The 24,889-nt window shown below is 36.7% G+C and overlaps 2 protein-coding genes across 4 annotated transcripts in view; one reads left to right on the forward strand and one right to left on the reverse strand.

The window, feature by feature from the left end:
• Positions 1–125: 125 nt before the first annotated feature.
• On the forward strand, positions 126–21,772 carry LOC129272619 (MICOS complex subunit Mic60-like). The gene is made up of 13 exons (XM_054909738.2): positions 126–266; positions 1,329–1,571; positions 2,762–2,816; positions 5,269–5,449; positions 6,002–6,138; positions 7,263–7,369; positions 8,669–8,807; positions 9,821–9,944; positions 13,367–13,590; positions 16,910–17,138; positions 17,954–18,037; positions 18,934–19,069; positions 19,494–21,772. The coding sequence occupies exons 2-13, from the start codon at positions 1,354–1,356 to the stop codon at positions 19,900–19,902; spliced, it is 2,043 nt and encodes a 680-aa protein (XP_054765713.2). The 5' UTR covers positions 126–266; positions 1,329–1,353; the 3' UTR covers positions 19,903–21,772.
• Positions 21,287–24,889, reverse strand: part of LOC129272319 (uracil-DNA glycosylase-like) — a 16,077-nt gene continuing 12,474 nt past the window's right edge. For all 3 annotated transcript variants that reach the window (XM_054909468.2, XM_064107681.1, XM_064107680.1), the window contains exon 8: positions 21,287–23,131. In XM_054909468.2, coding sequence (XP_054765443.2) covers positions 22,976–23,131 — 156 coding nt within the window. In that variant the 3' untranslated portion in view covers positions 21,287–22,975. The remainder of the gene's footprint in view (positions 23,132–24,889) is intronic.

Below are 24,889 nucleotides of genomic sequence, written 5' to 3' on the forward strand. Positions count from 1 at the left end.
CTATCAATTTCAGATTATTTTACAAATGAGTCTCAAAAACAATTCCAAACAACCCCTTCCATGTATGTACCTAAAAATTGCAACCGATTAATCTATTTTGTTATCCTTTGTTGTTGGTAGGCATGTAATTGTCGGACGGCCAATCGGGTGAGCTCCAATTCTGGAGGACAATGCAGTTATTGTTCAAAGCCCAGCTCGGCCCCTGCTGGAGCTCCTAAATCAGCCCCTCCACCGCCACCACCACCGCCACCATCTGCACCAAAGAGGTAAGTCTGTTGAATCAAAACACGATTGTATTGAAGGCCTGTATTAAAATAAAAAAAAATGATTTGGTCAAAATGGCACATGGCAGAACTTTTTTTTAGGCGATTCCCTGTGTATGCTTTGTAGACTAATTGAGAAATTTACTGTATAGGCAATGCTTCTGTGAATGAATTAGTTTCAGTGAACATTGTGAATTAAATGCCAGTAATTGGAAAGTTGATTCACAATATAAACTAAGATTAATTTGTGTGCGGTGTATCCCCAAAACTTATGAACCAAAATTCAGGGATGAATACCAGAGTAATAACACAGATGTACTATACCCATGTTGATTTTCACATTAAAAATGAAATGATAGGTGTCATTTTAAAACCTGTCTAAAATGTTGCCAAACATTAAAAAAAGAAATTTATAGAAGATTATTATTTCAAGTATTCCAATTTTTGTGTATGATATGTTCACTTTGTATCATACTGGCTGCCATCACCCATGATGTATCAAAGTGAGATGATCCGTTGGTGAGGTACATGCCTCCTTGTGTTGGATAAATCTTGCCCAAGCTGTGATACTGAGGGGGCTGCGTAACATATACCATGCAGTGAATACATAACCAAATGTATATGTATGTGTGTGCTCGTAATCTTCATTCCATATGATGGAGGCATTGAATAATATGAAGCATTTCTACTCCATGCTGACTGCGGAGTCAGCAAATACCCTTCACCTTGCACTTTAAATGTTTAACCCCCAAATAGGCAGAATCATTAAACTTTCCCAGGACAATCAACAAGTGTAAAAATGGTAAAACGGGCACCGTTTCAAGGCGATTCGGTGACTGTCTGTAGGAAAAAGCGTCAACAAAACAACAGACAGACATATATAGACACATGCACCAGATTAGCCAAAGATTGCATGTTTTACACAACATGTGTTTTGTGATACTCTTTTTTTAAAATTTTTATTATATCAAACAGTCAGTTTAAAGCGTAGACCTGAATGATCTTTAGATTTACACAACTATCATATGGATTTGAAGTCATGATTTGATTGTTTTGTTCTTGTAGGTCTGGTGGTGCGGGGAAGGTCATCATGGGCGGTCTATTGGTAGGAGTAGGAGCGACCGTTGGCACGTTAGCCTACGCCAAGGCAAACCCTGAATTCAGGAAGCAGGTGGAGAGTAACTGGCCTTTGCTCCTGGACGTCTTTCCTTACTTCTTCGATGAGGATGCATCGCCGGCAGAGACCGGCAAGTCTAAAGCAGATACCATGTCTCTTGGCGGAGGAAAGAAACCGTTGATACCCACCAGGTAGGTCTTAACACGAAAGTCCCCTTCCGCATCACCGATCTTTGAGGCTGGTTGTTTCTTCAATTTTATTGAACAGTTGTAGAGAAAATGATGTTGTTGATGATGATGGGTTCTTGTATAGGGTCGATATCCGCCTCTGCTGGGCGCTCATGGCCCTTGCTCAAAAATAGGAAATGTCTCACAAATTTCAAATTTTAATTGTGTCATGTAACAGATAGCTCAAGCTTAGCTCGAGCTAAAGCTTGGTTTCTAATAATAGTGTACCTCGGATTAGATTATTTCTCGATAGATGGCACTATATAAATGTCTATTCCTCTTCTTACCTCTTTTTCTTCTTCCTTTTCTTATAATTGTTGTTATTATTATCATTATTATTAAATCAAGAGAAAAGTTCATTTTGAAAAAAAAAATTGTTTCCTGTTGTCATTGGATAGTGGGATAATGAGGGTGAATATGAATAATGAAGATATGTTTAATAAAGAATCTTTAGCAAGATAGCCAGATGCAAAATGGCATTTTGCCATATCTGTTATAGAAAAGGATTGATAGTGACAAAAGAAGAACATATGCAGGAGAGTGACTGATGAGGTGAATAGTATCTATTGAAACTGAATCAAATAGGCCGGTTTACCATATGGGTGTTCCTTTCTTTGGAGCCTAGTTACAATGTATTCATCCAACCTGTCAGTAATAAGGCATCACTACTGTATTTGGAATCCAATGTGTACATGTATGTATCATCTGTTGCTATGTCTGGCAAATCTCTGACAATTTTTTGGGGTTGTCAGGAGCAACCTGTGTTCAGAAATATGCATACAATTTTTATACATATGTATGTTAATCGACAGATCTATGAGTGAATTTGATTTTTTAAAGCACTGCAACATATGGTGGCCACGATGGGGGGGGGGGGGGCTTCCAAAGAAGTACTTTTAATGGGATATTCAATAAACCAGGTGTGTTGCTATGTCAGTAAATACATTATCTTTTGATAAGACATGAAGCCCCTCCAGATAGAAATTACCATAAAAACAGCAACCAAACCAAACCATATTGGTCTGTACTAAACTGAACTGAATAATTGTTCAACAAAAAAAATCTAAATATCCAAGTATTTATTCCTACATTGTGTTGTCTCCATCATGCCAGTATTTATCAAGCGCGCATCTCTATTTTTTTCTTCTTTGTAGCTCACCAAAAACCATCACTCCCGTCAGTGAGGCACCACTTGCTGTATCTAAACCAGTAAGTACATATCTGTTGATATTCACTAGATGTAGTTTCAAATATGAGAAGATGTGTAAATTATGAAGGAGCATGTAGTTCATGATGATTACTTTTTGTCTCGCCCACCAGAGGTGTAGGCGAGACTTAGGGATCCAAATGTTGTCCGTCCGTCCGTCACAAACCATATGACACATAACTCTGCAACTGTAAGTCACTTTTCACCCAAACTTGGGTTGTAGATGTACTGAGGAGACCTGCATGTCATGGCGCAATCAGAGGTCACATGGTTAGGTCAAAGGTCATTTTGAGGTCAATGATGTGACACATAACTCTGCAACTGTAAGTCACTTTTATACCAAACCTGGGTTGTAGGTGTACTTAGGAGACCTGCATGTTATTGTGTTTGGAGGTCTCATGGTAAGGTCAAAGTTCATTTTTAGGTCAACATTAAAGTTAAAATGCAAGACTCTTATGACAAATGTTATTCCATCCCAGTCATTTCACAATGAAGTTTTGATACAATTCTGTTGCGTGCCCTCGCAAATCACAATATTTCTGGTTAATTTCATAAGTGGGCGAGACACAACATCGCTTCTGCCTTGTCTTGACATTAATGGCCCTATAGCCTGTTTCAGGAAGACGTGCAATCAAATGCAACTCCAAAAATCAAATGTAACTTGATTACCTAAATATTTAGGCAACTTGCCGTAAACACATTCTTTCATTTTTGTTTTTCATTACTTTGATGTACAAATTTTATTTTTGTTATATAGGCTACAGTAATACTGTTGTTATATGTTCAGGACCTCAGGGAAGAACAGAATTGTTATTAACAAAACTGTGTGGGTTCAGCAAGCCTTTTCACTATACTTCTGATTTTATTATTTACACACATTTACTTTGTATTATTATTTTTTTTAATATTGTGATATAGAAAAAAAATACCAATGCCAATGCCATATTATGTCTTTATGGTATGGTTTTTGTCTCGCCTGCATAGCAGAGCGAGACTATAGGCGCCGCTTTTCCGACGGCGACGGCGGCGGCGGCGGCGTCAACATCAAATCTTAACCTAAGGTTAAGTTTTTGAAATGACATCATAACTTAGAAAGTATATGGACCTAGTTCATGAAACTTGGACATAAGATTAATCAAGTATTACTGAACATCCTGCCTGAGTTTCAGGTCACATGACCAAGGTCAAAGGTCATTTAGGGTCAATGAACTTAGACCATGTTGGGAAAATTATGTTCAAAATCTTAACCGAAGGTTAAGTTTTTGAAATGACATCATAACTTAGAAAGTATATAGACCTAGTTCATGAAACTTGGGCATAAGGTTAATCAAGTATTAGTAAACATCCTGCTCGAGTTTCAGGTCACGTGACCAAGGTCAAAGGTCATTTAGGGTCAATGAACTTTGGTCAAGTTGGGGGTATTTGTTGAATTACTATCATAACTTTGAAAATTTATGGATCTAGTCCATGAAACTTGGACATAAGGTTAATCAAGTATTAGTGAACATCCTGTACGAGTTTCAGGTCACATGACCATGGTCAATGGTCATTTAAGGTCAATGAACTTTGGCCGTGTTGGGGGTATTTGTAAAATTACCATCCTAACTCTGAAAGTTTATGGATCTAGTTCATGAAACTTGGACATAAGAGTAATCAAGTATCACTGAACATCCTGTACAAGTTTCAGGTCACATGACCATGGTCAAAGGTCATTAAAGGTCAATGAACTTTGGCCGTGTTGGGGGTATTTGTTGAATTACCATCCTAACTCTGAAAGTTTATGGATCTAGTTCATAAAACTTGGGATATAAGAGTAATCAAGCATCACTGAACATCCCCTGTGAGTTTCAGGTCACAAAACCAAGTCAAAGGTCAGTTAAGGTCAATAAACTTAGGCCATGTTGGGGTAATTGTTGAAGTGCCATCATAACTTTGAAAGTTTATGGATAGAGTGAATGAAATGTGGACATGGGTGTAGTTGACAGTCTTAAGTCTCCGTTCAAATGTCATTTATGGTCAATGAACGTGGTATTATGTCATTATATGAATGATGTTTTTGTGAATGATTATTTTATAGTAGTTTTCAAAGTTAGCACTGCTGCTATATTAAATTGCGTAATGCAGGCGAGACTGCCAGAGGCGTTCCACTTGTTATGAAAACATGGGGCTTAGATATAGATTCTGGGTGGTTGGGCTTTGAAAGGGTACTTAGCTCTTCGACATTTGTTTCACTTCACAAAAATAATATTGCATCATTCTCATCCGTGCTCCATTATGTAGAATGGACTTCCTGAAGACATCAGAAATTGTATCTCTGTTGACTTCTTCAAAATGTTCTTAAAATCTTTCTATTCACTTCATAATTCTTTATGTGCCTTGAGCATTTGATAAAGTGGGTGTGCCCCTTTTTAAGTCACATTTATTATTATTATTATTTTATCTTGTCTCCCTCAGCCATCATTACAAACCTCCAAAGAAGCAGCAGCGAAGCCTTCAGCCTCCAAAGCTCCAGTGGCTCCCAAAGCCTCCGAGGAGCTGGAGAACTCTCTCAAGAAAGAGGAGGAGGCCAGGAGGAGCAAGGAACTACAGGAGAAGATCCTGGAGCAAGAGATCGATGAAGCTGCCAGTATTGCAGGTCAGCACAGTTCCCAACTGGTTGTTTTGTTTGTTTTTTTGTGGGGAGAGGGTGTTAATAATACCCTTTAGTTTCATGGAAAATGCTCTTTTCCCAAATGTTTGTAAATATTTCACAGAGATCCTTTCGCAAGATATTGAAGAAGTTGCCAATAGCAGAGATGCAAATTATTCCTTTAAAAAATATATTGTAATTTGTACTTTTCAGGGTAAGGGGGGATGGAGGTCAGTTTTCTTCATTTTCACAGGAGATACTTTTACCTCCCCCCCCCAAAAAAAAAAAAAAAATTATATCAGCATGCAACACAGATCTTGGAGATTGTTGAAGCTGTTAAGGTTAGGAGAAATTCAAATGTTCATTTTCATTCTATTATTTTTTTAAAGTACAAATTATTTTTTCATGGTGATTCCAAAGTTCTACAGCAAACCCCAATCGCGAGATGCATCATAATCAACATTTCCCAATCACTTTGAGACAGTTTCTTCAATGATCCATTCTCAGGACCAGTGCTTATCTTGATCTTGAATTATTTTTCTTAACCTTCTTCCTCAGCTTACGAAGCAATTGTCGAGAGATGCGTTTCAGACACGGTAGAAGCCACAAGGATTGCCATGGACTCTAAGAAAGACGCAGTAGAAGCTACTAAGCAACATACAGATAAACTCAAGCTTGCTATGGGGGATAGTGAGGTCAGTAAGGTTTTTGGAGGCCGTTTCATAAAGCCGTTCGTAAGTTAAGAGTGACTTTAGGAACGACTGGCGATCCTTTCTTTTGGTAAATGATATTCACCATTAAATGTTCATTGGTGATTATTTAGCGTGTAAGAAATGTTCACCAGTCGTCCTTAAAGTTGCTCTTAACTTACAAGCAGCTTTATGAAACACCCACCTGGGAAGCGTTTCATCAGACAAGTCCTGTTTTATCCGACAGTAACCATAGTAACAGTACTTCTCAGCCAATCAAAATTGAGGAAAGTTGTCAGATCTGACAATTTGTCAGACAAAAACGTTTAATGAAACTCTCTCCCCTGTGGGCAGTTCATAGCAAGGATACATCCAAAAAAAAGTATGATTTATCCGAGTTCCCATAGAAACTGTGTTTCTCAGCCAATCAAAATCAAGGAAAGTTGTCAGATCTGACAACTTGTTGGACAAAACTGTTGATGACATGCTCTCCAGGTTCAAAGACCTATCTTCTGGCAGGATTTCATGCTGATTTTGCTAGTTACTGAGCATTTTCTCATTTTTCAAAATTCTTCATTTTCTTTTCTTAATCATTTGTCATATTATTCTTATTAATATGTACAAGCAAACAATAGAACGGTTATTTTTTTAAGATTATGTTCAAAGTCTTTGTTAAACCGAAATCAATGTCTCAAGTCAGAAGGTCTCATTCCGGTTGTTTAACACCACTATAGCATGGCTTAAACTATGACCTTTGCCAACTCCTTCACACAGTACAGATTAACTTAATCTGACATTGAAAGTGACTTAGAAAGAATTTTCAAACACTAAATTATCCCTCATTAAAAGTTTTATCTTTGCAAGACGCCTCTTTCTAGGGGCCGCGGAACGGTTTTCAAAGTGGGGGGGCTGACCATGCTAAAAATCACAATCATATGGTCATTTTTACGTTTTTGTACATGGTTTTGGAAAAAAGTGGGGGGGGGGCTGAAGCCCCCCCCCCCCGGTTCCGCGGCCCCTGCTTTCTCAGAGAAGAAAGACAGCGCCACGGACAAGTCATGCACTTTCTTTCAAGAGGATGACTGTTATTGGTTAATCCTGTTTCTATGTCTTTTTTCGCTGATACCCAGGAGGAGACAAGTGATTTGAAAAAGAAACAATGGGATGAGGTGGTGGTAGCAGCTGAAAACAAACTGAAGATAGTAAGACAGGCAAGCAAGGAGGAAGCAGCTGCAAGGTCAGTAGTAACACAGGCTTATAATTTTTTTTTTTGAAAGGCAATGAAATTATATATTGACTAGCTTAGCCCTGAATTAGCTCCCTCCAAATGTGTATTATTTTCTTATACTTTGTTAGTAGCCTTTTATAAATGAACTGTTATGGTTTTATATTTTTATTGATCATAATGTAGTCAAATATAAACTTTTATATTGATGATGTAGTTATAAATTATATTCCAAATGTTCTTTATTATTACCCGTAGATAAGTAGCTTCCAATATTATTTTATACCGATGTTTCATATCACCCCTAAATAATTTCATGTAAATCTCTGTTTATGTATTTTATGTTTACATGGCCCCCTAGTATAACAGTATTATAATTACTGATGAGACAAAATAAATGAATAAACAAATAAATGAATGAATGATTAAATAAAAAAATAAAAAAGAATAAATAAATGAATAAATACTTAATGTTTTAATTTAGGTTTATTGACACAATAGGATATAATTTACGCCCATGATGCCAAGCTGCAGATTTGTTAACATTATAAAAAATGACTGAATTACACTGTACATCAATAAATCAAAATTATATATACTTACATGTGTTAACACAATAATGGCTTGACTGTACAAAGTCATGGTGGAGATGCAGATGGGAGATTAGAGGCTTTATAAAATGGTGGTATAGAACATTATCAAGTGATTTGGCTGAAATCTATCACATCACCCGTCATGTATTTTAACTAATAAAAAATTTGTTAAGGTGGGGATGGTTTATCAAGTAAAAAGGATCCATGTTACTATCTTATAAAACATAATACACGTCATTTTGCTTGGGCATTAATATAATTACAAACACTTTTTAAATGGTCCAAACACCCTTGTCTATGCCTTGGGGGTATTAGAACTGTTCCATAGGTACCTCATGCATGCAATTCTTACCAACAACGCCCATGATAAATTTCACATCGATTATGCTTAATAAAAGACCTATGACAGTGTTCCATCAACCCTTTTCTGGGTCCCATTTCATTAAGACTTGTTATGATAACAAATGCTTAATTTCTGTGAAAAATCCACTATCAGCCAATCAAATTGAATGATTTCAGTAGCTTTAAACTGTCATTGCACTTTATTGATTACAAGTTTTATGAAACAGGCACGAGGAAATCATTATGTAGTTTATTTGTTATTATCTTGTTTGCTGTCATTTTGGGGAGGCTGTGCAATGAAATAAGCATGATTGAGAGACCCGCTCCCCTCGTGAATAATATTTGCACAATTATTTTTTTATTACGTATCTTTCAGGGAAGCGTTGGCCAAGCTAAGGGCAGTCTTAGAAGAAGCTAGACAGATCAAGACCTCTAAAGGACAAGGCCCTAATCTCACTGGAGCTCAAGCTAATCTTAATCAGATGTCATACGACCTGGAGTCTGCAACAGCTGAGGTATGTGGGTCTTTGTACCTTATGAAATATAACCGTCAGGAATTCTGGGTGTAATAGTATGTAACAGGAGAGAACAAGTTGATAAATCAACTCTTGTAACAGGAGAGTACAAGTTGAAAAATCAACTCTTGCTATTTGGTATTTTCTTATTTTGATCTTTCTGCTTTGGGGAGATTAGCAGATAGTTTCATAGATAACTGTTGCCAAATATGGCGAGTCTCATGATTTGTCAATTGGAGGACGTATTGTCACATCAGATTAAAAGGAATTATATTCCGCATACTAAGAATCTTACTAAAGGATTGGTCAGAAGTCGGTCACGTGATAAAGGGTAGTTTCCCCATCAATCATCACTCGCAGTGATGGACCTTCTTTGTTTCGCTGATTTTGGATGCTTGCGTGCAGTTTACATACGCTAGCATTAAAACAAGCATAATCATCTAATTTGATTTTTTTTTTGAAAGGAAACCTTGATTTAAAAAAAAATCTTGTAGAGACATATTGATATCGGTTTCTTTGTTTATAGTGGTACACGATGGGGAATATAAAGCATATAATCACCTCTTGATTTCAGCTGACGGGGCAAACTATCACTTTCCATGCAAGCTGGATGTACTCGCTATCTTTCCCCAGCTTCGCTTCGGAAAGATAGCTACATCCAGCTTGCCTCGTAAGTGATAGTTTGCCCATCACCTACACCAACGGTGATTATTCGCTTAATATTCAATGGTTAGTATTGTATAAAAAATTCAAATATGATGTGCTGACTTTGGGCTTTACTTTATAAAATAGAAATCAATAATATTAATAGTTATATTTAGACAGTGCTTTATGCTTTCTGAGCGCTTCACACTTTTATTATCATTACCCTCATCATTGGATCCAGGCATGCCCACACACAATGTATTTATGATCATGATCACCATCGTTTTCCTTATTGTTGTTATGATAATTATCATTATCATTATTATTGTTATCATTATTATTATTATTATTTAATTAATTAATTTCAGGTTGCCATAGCTCAGAATGAAGCCCGTATTCTGAAAAACTACAATGAACTGATTCAGAAGGGTAGGGAAGATTTCAAGAAGGAAGTCCAAAGCTTGATGCCTGACGCTAAGATTGGCAAAAAGGGTAAGATACTTTTAAACTTACATTTGTAGTTGGAATAATCAGGGACTGTAATCATAAAACCTATATAAATGTAACTAATTCTAATTATCACCTAATTGTATACAGTTGCCTATGTAAGGCCCCACATTGTTTTGTTGCCCAGTCAGTCATATTTTTTTAAAGATACCTTTGCTGCTGTCTGGGACAAAGAAAATAATGCATGGGATGATTTATGTATGCAGTCAGACATTTCTAAATGTATATTAAATGCTTTTTTACGCCATTGAATACAAATTTGAGCAAATTCTTTGCCCAAAGCTGACATTTTCTCACAGAAACATTCCATTTGTGTATTTTGGGTCGGCTAAAAAACAAAGCGGCCCTGTTTTATTGCATTTCAGGGCTGGTCAGATGAAGGCAGCATAAGAATTTGTTTAGGCCTTGTTGATGACTGGACTTATTCATGTTTAATGAATATATGCCAAGAATTTTTTTTAACAGGCCTCCCAAGTGTCTGAAAATTATGCTGGGAATAATTTTGCTTCACAAATTTGAATAGCATTTTTGGTCATAAGAGAAAAGCTCTCAACTAAGTAATGTACAGTCCTATGTAAAAATATGCTATACAAAAGACTTTATGCTTAGCAGACTTTCAAAAATGTGGAGCAAATTGCGATGCTATACCAGGAAAATTATTCCCTGTAATGTGTCTAAAAGTTATTCTGGTATGAGTAATTCTGCTCAGTAATTACTGAAGTAGGCTTTCATGAGAAAGAATACCATTACCGTAATATCTTTTCCAAGATATACCATGTATAGGACTAGTTGGTTATGCATATCACTAACTTTCAGTAGTTGACCATTTCCCAAAGTTTGGTCCAACTAAATGTATGCTGATATGCTATACCAGATGAATTGTGATTCGAGTTTAACATTTGAATAACTGTCTGAATTGTGAAAGCCTTTTTAAAATACGTCTACAAGCCGGTGATTGCTGTAAAACAATGAAATCACTAAAGTGATAACTAATTGACCCCATTCTTGTGAAGATCTCAATTATAGCTTCAGCAGTTATCGAGTAGTATTTCAAATGCTTTACCATTTTTTTCATATTTTTCCTAAATATAATGTTAGTTCTAATACAGTGATGCTTTCCATCTATTCCCATATCTTTTGTTTTGGTTTCATTCTTATGTTATCAGAGGCCATATTGAGAATGGATTAATTGCAATGATTTTTCTAAATATTCTGATTACAAAATCTCATTTTGCAAGCAGAATATTAGAAAAATTATTGCAATTACAAGTCCTTTTTAGGTAAGACCTTTGATAACATAAGATTGGACCCAAGATGAACAAATAGACGTCGAGTCGAAAACGCAGCCCCACTAGCATTACCGATTCATGCTGGCGAAAAACGGCCAGCATAAATAGATAATAACAAGACCAGTATACAGTGAAAAGGTTAGAGGTTAGGCATGTTGTATAAGTCTTGTGTTGTACATGGCTGTATGGTGATGTCATGATATTGGTTACATGTGTCACTGTATACTGGCCTTGCTCGCTCGACTGCTCACACTCAAGGCAGAGGTGAAACTCCCTTATATACCTGTCTAGATTACATTTGATTCTTGTTAGTGTTAGTAGGCTTTCACCACGTCTAGTTGAAACGTTTGTAGGCTATGAATATTTACAAGGATGTGACCAATTAACTGTTGGGCTATTATTAAGAGTCACAATGCATATTAAAATCTTGGCCAAAGGAAAGCTTTGCCAGCCATTAATATGTATGTAAATTCCAACGTTTTACTACTCTCTTAAAGAACGTTCATGGATGAAAGGAAATAGCTCAGTAATTCATTCTTTTCATGTGCGGCCTCAATGGGTCATTATTGTACCAGTGCTCCATTGTATTCTAGTTGCTATGTCGTGTACAATGGATCACTGAAATGTGAATGATAGTCAAAGAAAATGGAATGAAGCATTTGAATGTTCAGGTCTCTGAGTTAGTCTTGAGATGAATGAATCATGGCTTTGTGCAGTGTAGGGGGCTGGGGAGAGTTGCCCCCCATCAATTGTATCTGAAAATTTAAAAATGTTCACAAATTTACCATTAGTGTACACAGAATCCTTTAATTTCACTTTAGAAAATGCGAAAGTGCCCCCAATGCAATATCGATTGCTTTGCTCCCCCACTTTTGGTTAAAAAAAAAATTATGCCTCTTCCCCCTCCCCCCAGCAAAAATTGTCTGCGTTCTGCATTATAATGGTTCACCAGTCCCTTTAGGTTGAGACTATATTGGTGTTGATTCGGCAGACTCAGTCTCGTGAATATTCATGTCACAGGCCCGTATTCTGAAGTCAGGTTTAACTTAGACCATAGTCTAACTCTGTGCTAAAATTATGGGGAGCCAAAATTTCAACAATTCTGTTTATATTGTATATTTCTTATGTTTACTATTTCGTTTCCTTTTGCTTTCATAATGAAGAAAAGTACTTCAGTTATCATTCCCAGACAATTATGAACAATTTGAGTGTCTAATTAGTTAATAAAGTGGATTTGTACTGTTAGGGATTTTTGCCCCGATTGGCTCTTCATAGTTAAACCAGAGTTCAGAATACGGGCCACAGAATATAGCGTAATTCCTACGCACCGATCAGGTCGCCTGGTGTGGCGCGATCGGTAAAACGATGCGCTATTGTGAGTTCACTGTGGTCAAGATCATTGACGCAGGTTCAAAACTCACCTTGAACGATTTGTCAAAGTTCTCCCTTTTTTTTAAAGAATTGAGGCAAGACTCTGAAAGATTTGTAGTCTGATTCAAAGCCTCCGAAACAGAGTTAGCCCTTATTGTATGGTCAGGAGTCTGCTGATTCAACACCAATACAGTCTCAACCGTCCTTAGGGTTAAATAAGACGTGATGAAAGAGAGCCCAGGACATGGCCACATTACCAACATAGGCATGTGTATTTTGATACAATACACACTGATAACTTTTGATGATGATATCCAGTGTTCTGGCTTTTTTTATTCATGTTTAGGTCAAAGGTCATATTAGTTAGGATGGAAGATTTTGTTCATTTTTTATTGCTGCATGAATGTCTTTACCCGGGGGACGCACTGGTGTTGCATAGGAATACACATCCGTAGATACTGTTCAAAATGATGGTATTTACTCATTGAAGTCTCAAAACAAGCATAAATCTACGTTCTTTTCAGTGTAGAAAATTGATAAAAATAATAGGTCACATTATCAGAAAATGACAGAAATTAATAATTGCAATTATGGTACGCGATAGATAGCTTGTCAGACCAAGGAAATATCTCCTTGGTCAGACACATTATTCTGCATGGAAAATTCTTTTGCAAAATGAAAGAATACAAATAATAGAAATTAAAAAGGACAATGCTAGAGATGATGCAAAACATTTCTCGTTTCTAGGTAAGAAGCTAACGGAGGAAGAGCTGAATGCCTTGATAGCCCACGCCCATCGCAGGGTCTACCAGCTACAGAAGGAGCTTGCTGAGCAACAGGCCATGGAACAGAAGAGATTGGCCGTTGCCATGGAGAAACAGAAAGAAGAAGACGAAGGGGTCACCAAGTCAAAGGTCGCAGTTGAGCTCGAGAGACAGGCTGCTGACCTGGTTGTTCTATACCAGAAGAAGGTCAGTTTAGGAATGGGAAGAGGATCTGGATTAGGCCTTAGTCATAGGCCTGTATCCTGAAGTCTGGTTTAACTTAACCATGGTCAAACTCTGCTGAATTTATGGGATTCTGGAATTGTCAAATATTTGTTTACATTGTATATTTCTAAAGGAGTATTGTGCTCTTTCATCCTGCTTTAACTACTATTCACAGATACTTTGTAAACAAATTTTCGGCCTTACTCCTATGTGTTTAAGATCGCACATGCTCGATCTGTAATGAAAATCATAAGTCAGAAAAAATTGGAACCAGTGGGATTCGAACCTGCCATCTACAGCTTACCGGGCAGCGACTCAACCACCATGCTCTTCTGGTTCACGGCTAAGTCATGCCTCTTTATTTACTATCTGTTGTCCACGGCGGACTGCATTTGTATATGAATGAGTCAGAAAGAAGAGGATCTAGGGTATTTGAATTCCAGTTTATCGTGACTTAGCTGTGAACCAGAATAGCCTGGTGGTTGAGTCGCTGCACGGCAAGCAGTAGATGGCAGGTTCAAATCCCATTGGTTCCAAATTTTTTTCTTATGATTTTCATTACAGATCGAGCATGCGATTGTAAACACATAGGAGTAATGCTGAAAATTGTTTACAAAGTATTATTACCTCCTATTAAAGCCTCTTTATTTACTATATTCACAGATAGTTGTTAAATGAGCAGAACCTGTACCATTTTAACTTACCAGAGTTTAAATAAAACCCAACTTCAGAGTACACAGGCCATTGTGTTTATTTAAAAGGTTTAAACAAAGTGGGTGGTTAGGGTCATTAACACAAAACCTTCTTCAAAAGTTGCTTAAATTTTACACTTCACATCTTTAAATCCATGAAATGCCCATCTATTTTCCATATTCGCTGCAGATTATATTGATTTAGTATGAAGAAAATGAAGAATATTCCCTTCTCTCTCGACTCTGAAAGGTTGTTTTCTGCATGTGGGACTAATGTTCATGCTTTTAGTGGTAGTTTGAACAGATCTTAAATTACCTTTACATTAAACTCATGCAGGATGTTCATTGATACTTACTCTTTAATATGTCCAAGATCCATATACTTTCAAAGGTGACATTTCAAAAACTTAGCCTTGGTTAAGACTTTGATGTTGATTCACCAAACATGGTTTTTGTTCGACGACCCGAACTGACCTTTGTCTCCTGAAAATCAGGCAAGAGAATACTTATTAGGTGGTCTGTCAAAGACAGATCACCTCTTGATTTCGCTAGAATTTTCTTTCTTTATTTATTTATTTATTTTTATTTCTTCCGTACACTTTTTTGTACACACGTTCACTCGAAATCGACATGGTCAATTTCCTTCAAATTTCTGTCAGTCATCAAGCCTTATGATTTCAAGTTAAATCAACTTTTTCAAGGTCATTAGGTCATCGTGACGTCATCCAGGCGCCATTTTGTAAAAATCAGGTCATTATCATATCTCGATAACGAGTCATCAAAAATCAACTTTATTTGGTATACATCAACTTCAGGTCAACGGTCAACTAAAAATTTCATCAAATTTTGCGCGCGCACCTCGACGCGCACGTACGCGCGCATTAAAATTTTAAAATGCTCAAATTCGTTCCAAATTAATTTTCCATACATTTCAGGCCATTTTAAGCATTTTGCAAAAAAACGCGCGCACGCACATGCGCGCGCGTAATTGCATCTTCCAACATAGAATCGCAAATTTTTTTTATATCAATGCACCGATAATATAATTCTGAACAATTTGATAACTTGATCAACCTTCTACGACAAGTAATAACGAAATTATCACCCGTTAAACTTTGCAGCACGTGTGCGCGCGAGCTCTCACTACAGGCCATATATGGGCAAAAACATGTCTATTGAAAATTCACTGTAGCTCTTTAAATAGTCCGTTGACCCCAATTTTTTTTCATATATCGATAGAGTATGAGTTGTAGATTTGATTTCATGTCACCATTGTCCCTCAATTTGATCATGACGTCATCGAAATTGCGCCTAAACTGAAAATTTCATTTTTTCAAAAATGACGTCATCAAATTTATGCAAATTTGATCATAACTCCGTGAATATTGATCATTTTTCGCCCAGATTTCGATTTGTTGTAGTTTAGAATGTACTCTTTCTCGTCAGTTATCATAAATTTTCTTTTTGAAAAACGCATCATGGTGTAAAATTGCGATGAAAAGAGGCATGTCATTTTTCCTCATTTTACGTGTAATCTCTATGGGACATGACTTTTTCTCAAAACTAGATTCTACATTCCTCTATTTCGTGAGCTATATCTCCATTTGTTCTTGTTAGTTATCCCTGAGCTTTTGGTATGATGTAGCTGAGATTCTAAGCTTTCGGAAATGTGCCCTCCATTTTTCAATCAGATGCCAGGATCATGCCCGTTTTTCGCTTGCAAAATTGGATTTGTAATTCTCAAATTTGCTTACGTGTAATCTCTATGGGAACGTGTAATCTCTATGGGGAATATCGTGGCTCAATGGATAACGCACTTGACTTGAGTTCTCGGGGGCGCAGGTTCGAGTCCTGGGGGTGAACAAGATGATTTTTTTTTTCTTTTTTTTTTTCTTTTTACCACCTCGTACATGATCCTTTATGATAATTAAAAGGTATGAAAGTTAAAATTTAGCAAGATTAAACAGATTATAATTACTTTTTTCATATCACATGTATTTTCATATATCAAAGAGACCCTTTTCACAGTGCTTTATCATCTCCCGTCTTTCACAAGTATTCCATCCATAATGAACATTCCGTTGTCATCATGAAGATCATATTGATCTGCTTGAACATGGTAATAGTGTTCATGATGGCGAGAATAAGGACAGACCACCTAATTCGTCCGCATGACGAATTAAAATCTAGTTGTGTTTGACTTTCATGCACTAGGTCCATATACTTTTTAAGTTATGATGACATTTCAATCTCTATGTCGACGACACCACTACATGCAGGCTAGACAAAAATGGAAGTTTGAATCTTTTTAAGTACATTCACATCTGGATATATATATGTATATTGTGTATGCATGTATATGTATATATGTCCCCTGCATGCTTATCACTCCCTTCTATTATTTATGCCATGCTGTATTTACTATTTAAAAGTAGACATAAGTTGTTTTTCTTTTATGACGAAATACTATTTTGTTTATCTGCTTATATTCCTTGAATTGTATATTTCTTTTGTAATATTTTCTAATTCTTGTTTTGAACAAAATATTGGCGAATGCCAGTGACGTTCTAATAAATTCAATTCAATTCACACCCATCTTTGAATAATAGGAAGAAGACCTGATGGATGAGGCTGAGCAGGAGCTACGGCTCCAGCTGAGACGGCAGGCCGCGGCGCACAGCGACCACCTCTCAGACGTACTCAAACAGCAGCAGCAGGACTTTGATCGTCAGCTCGTCGTCCAGGATGGGATGATCAGAGATCAGGAGAGGGATGGTTACTACCAGCAGCTTACCGGGGCTATGGCTAAACTCAAGGGTGTCGAGGCTGCAGTAGAAGGTAAACACAGTCTTCTTTTCTGAAGTTATATTTAATATAAGCCTTGGTCTAATGCGGTGGTTAAATTATGGATGACCAGATATTGCATCAATCTTTAAAGTGTAGATCTTCAATTTATCAGCTTAACCCTTTAAACTGACAAATTTTGCTGCTATGCCACCGGTCAAATTCGTGCTGTCCGAACGGCGCTCATGACGGACGGATTATATTATGCAAGTCTATTGGCCTTTTGCAAATTTCGTATTGATTCAATTTCGCCATGATTTGTCAATGGCAGGGCGGTTTAAGATAGGGTTAAAGGGATAATAACTACCCGCAGCTCACCTGGGGCGATGGCTAAACTCAAGGGTGTTGAAGCTGCCGGAGGTAAGAAGATCTGATAATAAACCATGGTCTAGTGCAGTGGATAGCCAAAAAGGGCACGATGCCTCAAGATAAAGAGAGGGATAATTACTACCAGCAGCTCACTAGGGCTGTGGTCAAACTCAAGGGTGTTGAGGCCGCAGTAGAAGTCTTTATTTGAATCATGGTCACGAGTGGTGCAAAGACTCTGGATAGCTAAATAAGGCATTTATTATTGCTACTAAATTTTATTTATAGTATTAGAAAGGATCCCAATGAAAGCAACTCATTAATAGAGTAATTTTAGTAATAAACATAGCGCCCTGTGATAAGGGCATTCATTATTGGAAGCTGTCTTGATATACGCACCAAATTTATGCAAACCATGGTTTAAAATCACAGATTCAAAACCAACTTTGTGAATTTGGGCCTTAATGACTGTGTTACATATAAATATGCTTTTCTTTTTACAGGGAGAGCTGGTCTTGAGCTACAGAATCAGAAAGCACAGGAACTGTGGTTAGCTTGCGAAACCCTCAAGAGGACAATTTCAACAGGTACAATATAGGTTTTTGTTTGTCAGAAAAAAAAGGTAAAAACTTCCCCATTTTGATATGAAATTATTGATTAAAAGAAAAATTGTGTAATAATGCTCAAAACCCAATCCTGAAAGTCAAATGAGGCTGTCCAATAATTTTCTTTGGTTGTGAATAATTCATCCTGAAAAATCCCTTGTCATTGGTAAAAAAAAGGTGATGATTTATGCAACTACCCCAAAATTGTTGTTTTGATCAAAAAATGATTTTTTAATCGCCCAAAGCTCTGTATTCTTTTGCTTGGAAAGTGATTTATGAAATGAAAACCTTGTTTTGAAGATGAATTGGTATGTTCGGTATTCATCTGTGATGGGGACTTTTCATTCCAGCAACTCAGAATTTGAGCAAAAAAAAATTGAAGGTTGACTCTTTTGAAGATCAATTCCGAACTTCACCCATGTGATTTTTAAATCTTATGAGGGATTAAAAGGTACAAATTCTCTAGACCTGAATCTAACTTGTCTATTGCCAATGATTTTAAACAAAAAAAAATCCTAAAGCCCTCCCCCCAAGACTATAAGCTCACAAAATAGCCCAAGTAAGTTAAGGTTAATGGCTTGAAATTTGATATCAGGCTTAAGTTTATTTCTTGATCCTGTTCGTTTTTCACTTTTTTGTGACACTGTTTTTCTATGGTCCATTGGGGGGGGGGGGGAACATGACTTGGGCCTAGTATTCCCCTATAAAGGTAAAAGAATTTAGTTGCAGCAACTAATCATGTCATGAGAATTCTTAAATCAAGGTTAATTGTCACCATATCATCTATGTCGATCTGGTACATTAATGTAAACTTATCCTTGAGATCATAAAATCTTAGCTCAAAACGAAATTAAATCTTTAAATTTTTTGTATTGTAGGTACGCTAGAAGGAACATCATGGCAAGAGAAGCTGAAACCATTAGCCAATGAGGTCGAAGCAATAAGAGAAGCATCACCTAGCAACGAGTTTGTGGATACTGTCGTCAAAACAATACCAGAGGAGGCTCTTACAAGGTATAAGAATATATAATATATTTTGATGAAAATAAATTCTCACATCATATGAATGTTTCATTTATCTATGCTTATTTATGTTGGGGATTTTGTGTAGCTGAGAACTGCGACAGAATTTTAGACCGACTTTATTTCCTTGAAATAATTACTGCAACTAGATTTTGGCTCCCACCATACTTGTTTGTCTGTTAAAACTTAATGGGAAAATGATGACCTTTTGATTGATCACAAGACCTCATTGAACTTGACAAGTGTGCGGGAATTACTCATGAAATCCGATGAGTCTTTAATTTTGATAAAGGCTTGTTATTACAAAAGAATTGATCATCCAAATGCACAGAAAACTAGTTACATAGTTGGTCTAGAACAGGTCAAAATACTTGCCTCAACTATTCTGATGCCATGACTGTATATTCTTTTTCAGAGGAGTGTACACCGAGGACTCGCTACGTCAGCGGTGGGACCAAACGCAACGGGTCTGCAAACGAGTTGCCATGATCGACGATGCCGGTAGCAGTATGTTTACATACTTCCTCTCCTACTTCCAATCCCTCCTCCTCCTCAACGACCCCCTCCCGCCAAACTCGGACGACGCCGCCGTCGACCCGTCTTCCCTCGACACCCTCAAGCTCGTGTCGTACGCCTCGTACCACATGGAGAACGGGAACCTGGAGCAGGCCTTGAGGTATGCAAACCAGCTGACGGGTATGCCGAGGAGGGTGGCCTCCGACTGGCTGAGAGAAGCACGGTTGCTATTGGAGACGAGTCAGGCAGCATCGGTTCTGTCGTCGCACGCGTCCGCGTCAGGGTTGGGAGGGTTGCACTTCCAATGAATGAGATTCTAAATTATATCATCTAAATAGCTTGTCGAAATTTTCTTGTGGATTGAGCCAGAGAATTCTCCAGTCTCACTTTGCAGAGCTAATAGCTCTTTTTTTGGTGAACAGTTGGAATTTGAAATTAATATCTCTGTGATGTTCTGTAACATCGCAATGGGTGAAATAGGAAATATATTTCTAAAATTATACACCCACGTGATTGACATGTATTGTTGCATTTACTAGATGTGATACTAGCTGGTTGTAATGGTCATAAAATGACATTCAACTTGCATCAAGGCAATGCAATGTGATATTACTCGTTGGACATTCTGTATTATAATCATAGGTAATATGCCTCATTCTTATGGGTAGATACAGCTTACTAATTGAATATATATTCAAGGGTCCAACCATCTTGAATTTAGTCACAGTTAACGAGTTTCTTTTAAAAAGCTCATTTACTTTTTTGTATTCAGAAATTTGTTGTGCTGGGTATATATATGAATCATGCATGGTGTTTTAACTATTGTTTTTATCAGTTGGGCTATTAATCAATCTGTTGTATGTTTGAACCCCCATTCTTACTTTATGACAAGGCCGCACATAATTCCATAACCAAGTTGAAATCTGAAACTAGATTCTTTTTTCTTTTTATTCAGTTTTTCCTTGAGAAATATAGAAGCTGGTATTATATGCCCTACCCCTAACAAGTTTTCAAAAATGGTATATTTTTGATATTTAGCCTTGCCTTCAAAGGGCACATCTTATACAGCATACTAGGTATTGAAGCCATTTCATTTCAGCGGTGGGTCGAGAATCAGGGAATACTCTGTTGATAAGGTAGTTTTCGCTCCCCAACACACGACAGTTTCAAGATCTTTGTCAAAGCCTTCAATACAAAGAACACCCAAGAGGTCTTTGTTGAAAATTGGCAAATTAAAAAAAGCAGAATGCGATATTTGCAATTTTTGTTGTCAGCTCCGAAACCACTAAGCTGGTTCACTAATATTCAACGAAGGCCTCCCAGTTGACATACATGTACCTTTACTGTGTTCTTGATAAAAATCCAAACTTGTAGTTACATAATTTTTTTTTTGCCACGAGACCATTGTTTGTGTGTGACGGCATGCTGATGAGAATTGTGTAAAGCTGTATTGACCATTGTCTCTAAGAGAAATATAAAATCTATGAAAGTGTATTACTGTGGTTTTCTTGTCCATTATTAGGGAAACTGTCATTGATCATGCATGATGCTAGAGCTAAAACCGGTGCTTAAACTTCTCATTGCGCAAGGTTTATTATGCCTCAAGAACATTTTATCAATTAATTATTTACAGACGCCTAAGCATATAAGAGAAATTTCAGAACAGCAAATTAAAACAAGTTATGAAACAAATTTCTAGAAAAGTAAAAAACATTTATATGGCACGATAAAAAGTTTTGGTAAAATGGGTGAGGAACTATTTTTATACACATTACTTGGACTAGTTATTGTTTACATCATAATCATATTGACTCTTGATTGGCTGCTTAGACCGGTAACAATATTTTACACTTTTTACTCCTAACCTCAAGAGAGTAAAGCCTTGTAAAACACAATTTGCTCTGTGATTTGTTTTCTACATTCCAAACCTCTTTCAGGTAAGAAGGCTACATATCTTTCAACAAAATTGTATACCATAATTCTTTTTCCAATGATATCTGTCCAAATAAGACAAATATCTCGACCTTGGAATCTATGATTGCTGCTGTCAACTTCTTTGTACATCCCTCATTATTTTCTTTTGTTTAACAATAATAAAAATGTGTGTTTCAACTAGCCTATATACATCTTAAAAGATGGAATACTACTGAATTAACATAGTTGAATACATATAAAAACCCTTTAAACCATATTGTTGGCGGTCTTCCAAACCGTGATACGACAGTACAAACCCATTTCAGAGAAAATAGACTTCCAGAGTTTACTATAATTCCCACATCAGAGAAAGTATCGCAAAAAAAGCTACATGCTTGTAATTTTGGTTTAAATTTTCCCTGTACAAAAGTTGCAACAGGCCCAGGCCCCATTGAAATCAGTGTCAATATTATCATTTGGAAGCACGACAATTTACATTAGAAAAGTCCAGTTAAAACATTGTGGTTTGTGAATCACGAGTCCGATTTCACGATCAATAAATATGCAATAGGATCTTTGACATTCATTAGCAGAAATGTGGTATTACCCAAGGATCATCAAAATTAATGCAGAAGATGAAGAAAAAGAGTGCAAGTTGAACAAAAATGGATGGACTTGAGCAAATCATCCTCGTGGACACACATGTGGTATTACCCAAGGCTTTTATGTACCAATTGATGCACAAATAAGTTGAACAAAAACAAATGTTTAAATGATCACTCGGTCTCTGCCAAAACTCCGTTAAGGCAAGGCGAGACAACAATTATGGTAAGCTCTAAATATTCTGTACATTGAAAGATTAGACTCTTCTTTTTCCTCAGAGCATGCTTTAATGATGAGAAAACTAAGAATTATTCCAAGACAGTTAATGAATGTAAAATGCAGCTGTACTGTTGTGTCGGACCAGAGATCAGAATATGGGCCACTGATTTCAAGGGGCTAAGTATGTATTCATATACTCCCCCATGGGCTAATTCTCTCCAATTTGGGTCCTAGGGGCTGTTTTAAAAAGCTGTTCGTAAGTTAAGAGCGACTTCAAAAACATCTGGTGATCCTTTCTTATGCGCTAAACCATCGCCAATGAACATTTGTTATATACCATTTACCACAATCACCCATCGTCTCTTAACTTACAAACAGCTTTATGAAACACCCACCAGGATGCTCCACCAAACTATGGTGTCAAAAACGTTGAAATGCAGGAAGTCTTTTGTGATGTCATTGCTATCGCTGTTCTCCATGACAGAATTTGTGTTTTCTCTCTTCCATTATGCCACAAGCTAGCCACCTCTCTTGCTTTTATGTATACACAAATATATTCTCTATAAAAAAGGATAAAATCAAAAGTTCTTCACTTATGTCCACATTTGGGAGCCTGGAACAGATGGGCTTTTTGCCCTTATAAAATCACACATTCTTGTCGGAGAGCCTTGACCAGTCGATCGGTTTCTTGCCGGCTTCCTTTAAGAGTTCATTTGTCCTGGAGAAGTGCTGGCAGTCGAAGAACCCTCGATGGGCTGAGAGAGGAGATGGATGGACGGCCTTCAACACGTGGTGGCGCTTCTGTGGAGTGGCAGATAAGGAAATGGTGAAAGTGAATTTAAAGTCTATATACAGTAATAATACACAAAATTTATGGTGCACATCAAACACAATTTTAAAACTAATTGAGAATACAATTGGAAATGCAACATGATTTACAATAAGAATTAACTAAGGGATTCAGTACATATAAATCGCTTAGCTATTGATTGTGGGGCCGAGTAATATGATTGATCTTATGCTACCAAAATTTATGAAAATTGTACGTGGGGGTTTCAGCTATAGCAATTTGTGCTCAAATTTAAGGGGAAACAAAAACTAATATCAATTGCCTCAAAACACTGCTTATTTTACAGATCTGTAGCCTTTTGAATCATATTTTCTCATTAAAGGACAAGTCCACCCCAACAAAAAGTTGATTTGAATAAAAAGAGAAAAATCCAACAAGCATAACACTAAAGATTTCATCAAAATCGCATGTGAAATAAGAAAGTTATGACATTTTAAATTTTTCGCTTATTTTCACAAAACAGTTATATTCACATCCTGGTCGGTATGCAAATGAGGAGACTGATGACGTCATCCACTCACTATATCTTTTGTATTTTATTGTATAAAATATTCTAATCTTCTCATTGTCAAATGAAAAAACAAGTATTTCCTCCATGAACATGTGGAATTAGCATTGTTTAATACTATATGGTTCAGTCAAGTTGGTCCTTATTGTCAAATCTTTAAAAAAGGAAATATTGGATAATTCAAACAATAGAAATAGTGTGTGAGGGACATCATCGACCATCTCATTTGCATGTCACTGTTTTGTGAAAATAAGCGAATCTTTGAAATGTCATAACTGTCATAACTTTCATTAAATTTTTAGCGTTATTTTAGTTCGATTTTTCTCTATTTATTTAAATCAACATTTTACTGGGGTGGACCTTTAAAGGACAAGTCCACCCCAACAAAAAGTTGATTTGAATAAAAAGAGAAAAATCCAACAAACATAACACTGAAAATTTCATCAAAATCGGATGTAAAATAAGAAAGTTATGACATTTTAAAGTTTCGCTTAATTTCACAAAACAGTTATATGCATATCCTGGCTGGTATGCAAATGAGGAGACTATGACGTCATCCACTCACCATTTCTTTTGTATTTTATTATATGAAATGTGAAATATTATAATTTTCTCCTCATTGTCAAGTGATACAACGATTAATTCCTCCCTGAACATGTGGAATTAGCATTGTTTGATACTATATGGTTCATTCAAGTTGGTCCTTATTGTCAAATCTATAAAAAATGAAATATTGTATAATTCAAACAATAAAAAACAAAAGAAATAGTGAGTGATGGACATCATCGACTGACTCACCTAGTTGTGCATATCACTGTTTTGTGAAAAATAAGTGAAACTTTAAAATGTCATAACTTTCTTATTTTACTTCCGATTTTGATGAAATTTTCAGCACTATGTTAGTTTGATTTTTCTCTATTTATTCAAGTCAGCATTTTCCTTGGGTGGACTTGACCTTTAAGAACAGGCCTTGTGCTTTGATGTCATCTTACAGGCTGAAGACATTGCCTTGCATGCCTTGGTGATCTGCAGCTGGCGCATCTCTGATAACTCTGTTTATGTGTATTTCTATATCCTCTGAGAGAGGGCACTATGACATATGCGTAAGGTCTATTGGTCAATGTTAAAATCTGAAACAGACTCCTTCATAAAACCAAAATATGAAAGAAATTGGAAACAAAACATGCCCTCTTGGCCAAAG

The sequence above is a fragment of the Lytechinus pictus genome, chromosome 12 (assembly GCF_037042905.1).
Source record: "Lytechinus pictus isolate F3 Inbred chromosome 12, Lp3.0, whole genome shotgun sequence".
NCBI classification, from domain to species: domain Eukaryota; kingdom Metazoa; phylum Echinodermata; class Echinoidea; order Temnopleuroida; family Toxopneustidae; genus Lytechinus; species Lytechinus pictus.

Bases quoted from the DNA above. Each gene is read 5' to 3' on its own strand.
- LOC129272619 (XM_054909738.2), top strand. From the start codon at position 1,354: ATGGGCGGTCTATTGGTAGGAGTAGGAGCGACCGTTGGCACGTTAGCC. The intron at 5,450-6,001 runs GTCAGCACAGTT...CTTCTTCCTCAG, and splicing joins TGAAGCTGCCAGTATTGCAG to CTTACGAAGCAATTGTCGAG. The intron at 19,070-19,493 runs GTATAAGAATAT...ATTCTTTTTCAG, and splicing joins CCAGAGGAGGCTCTTACAAG to AGGAGTGTACACCGAGGACT.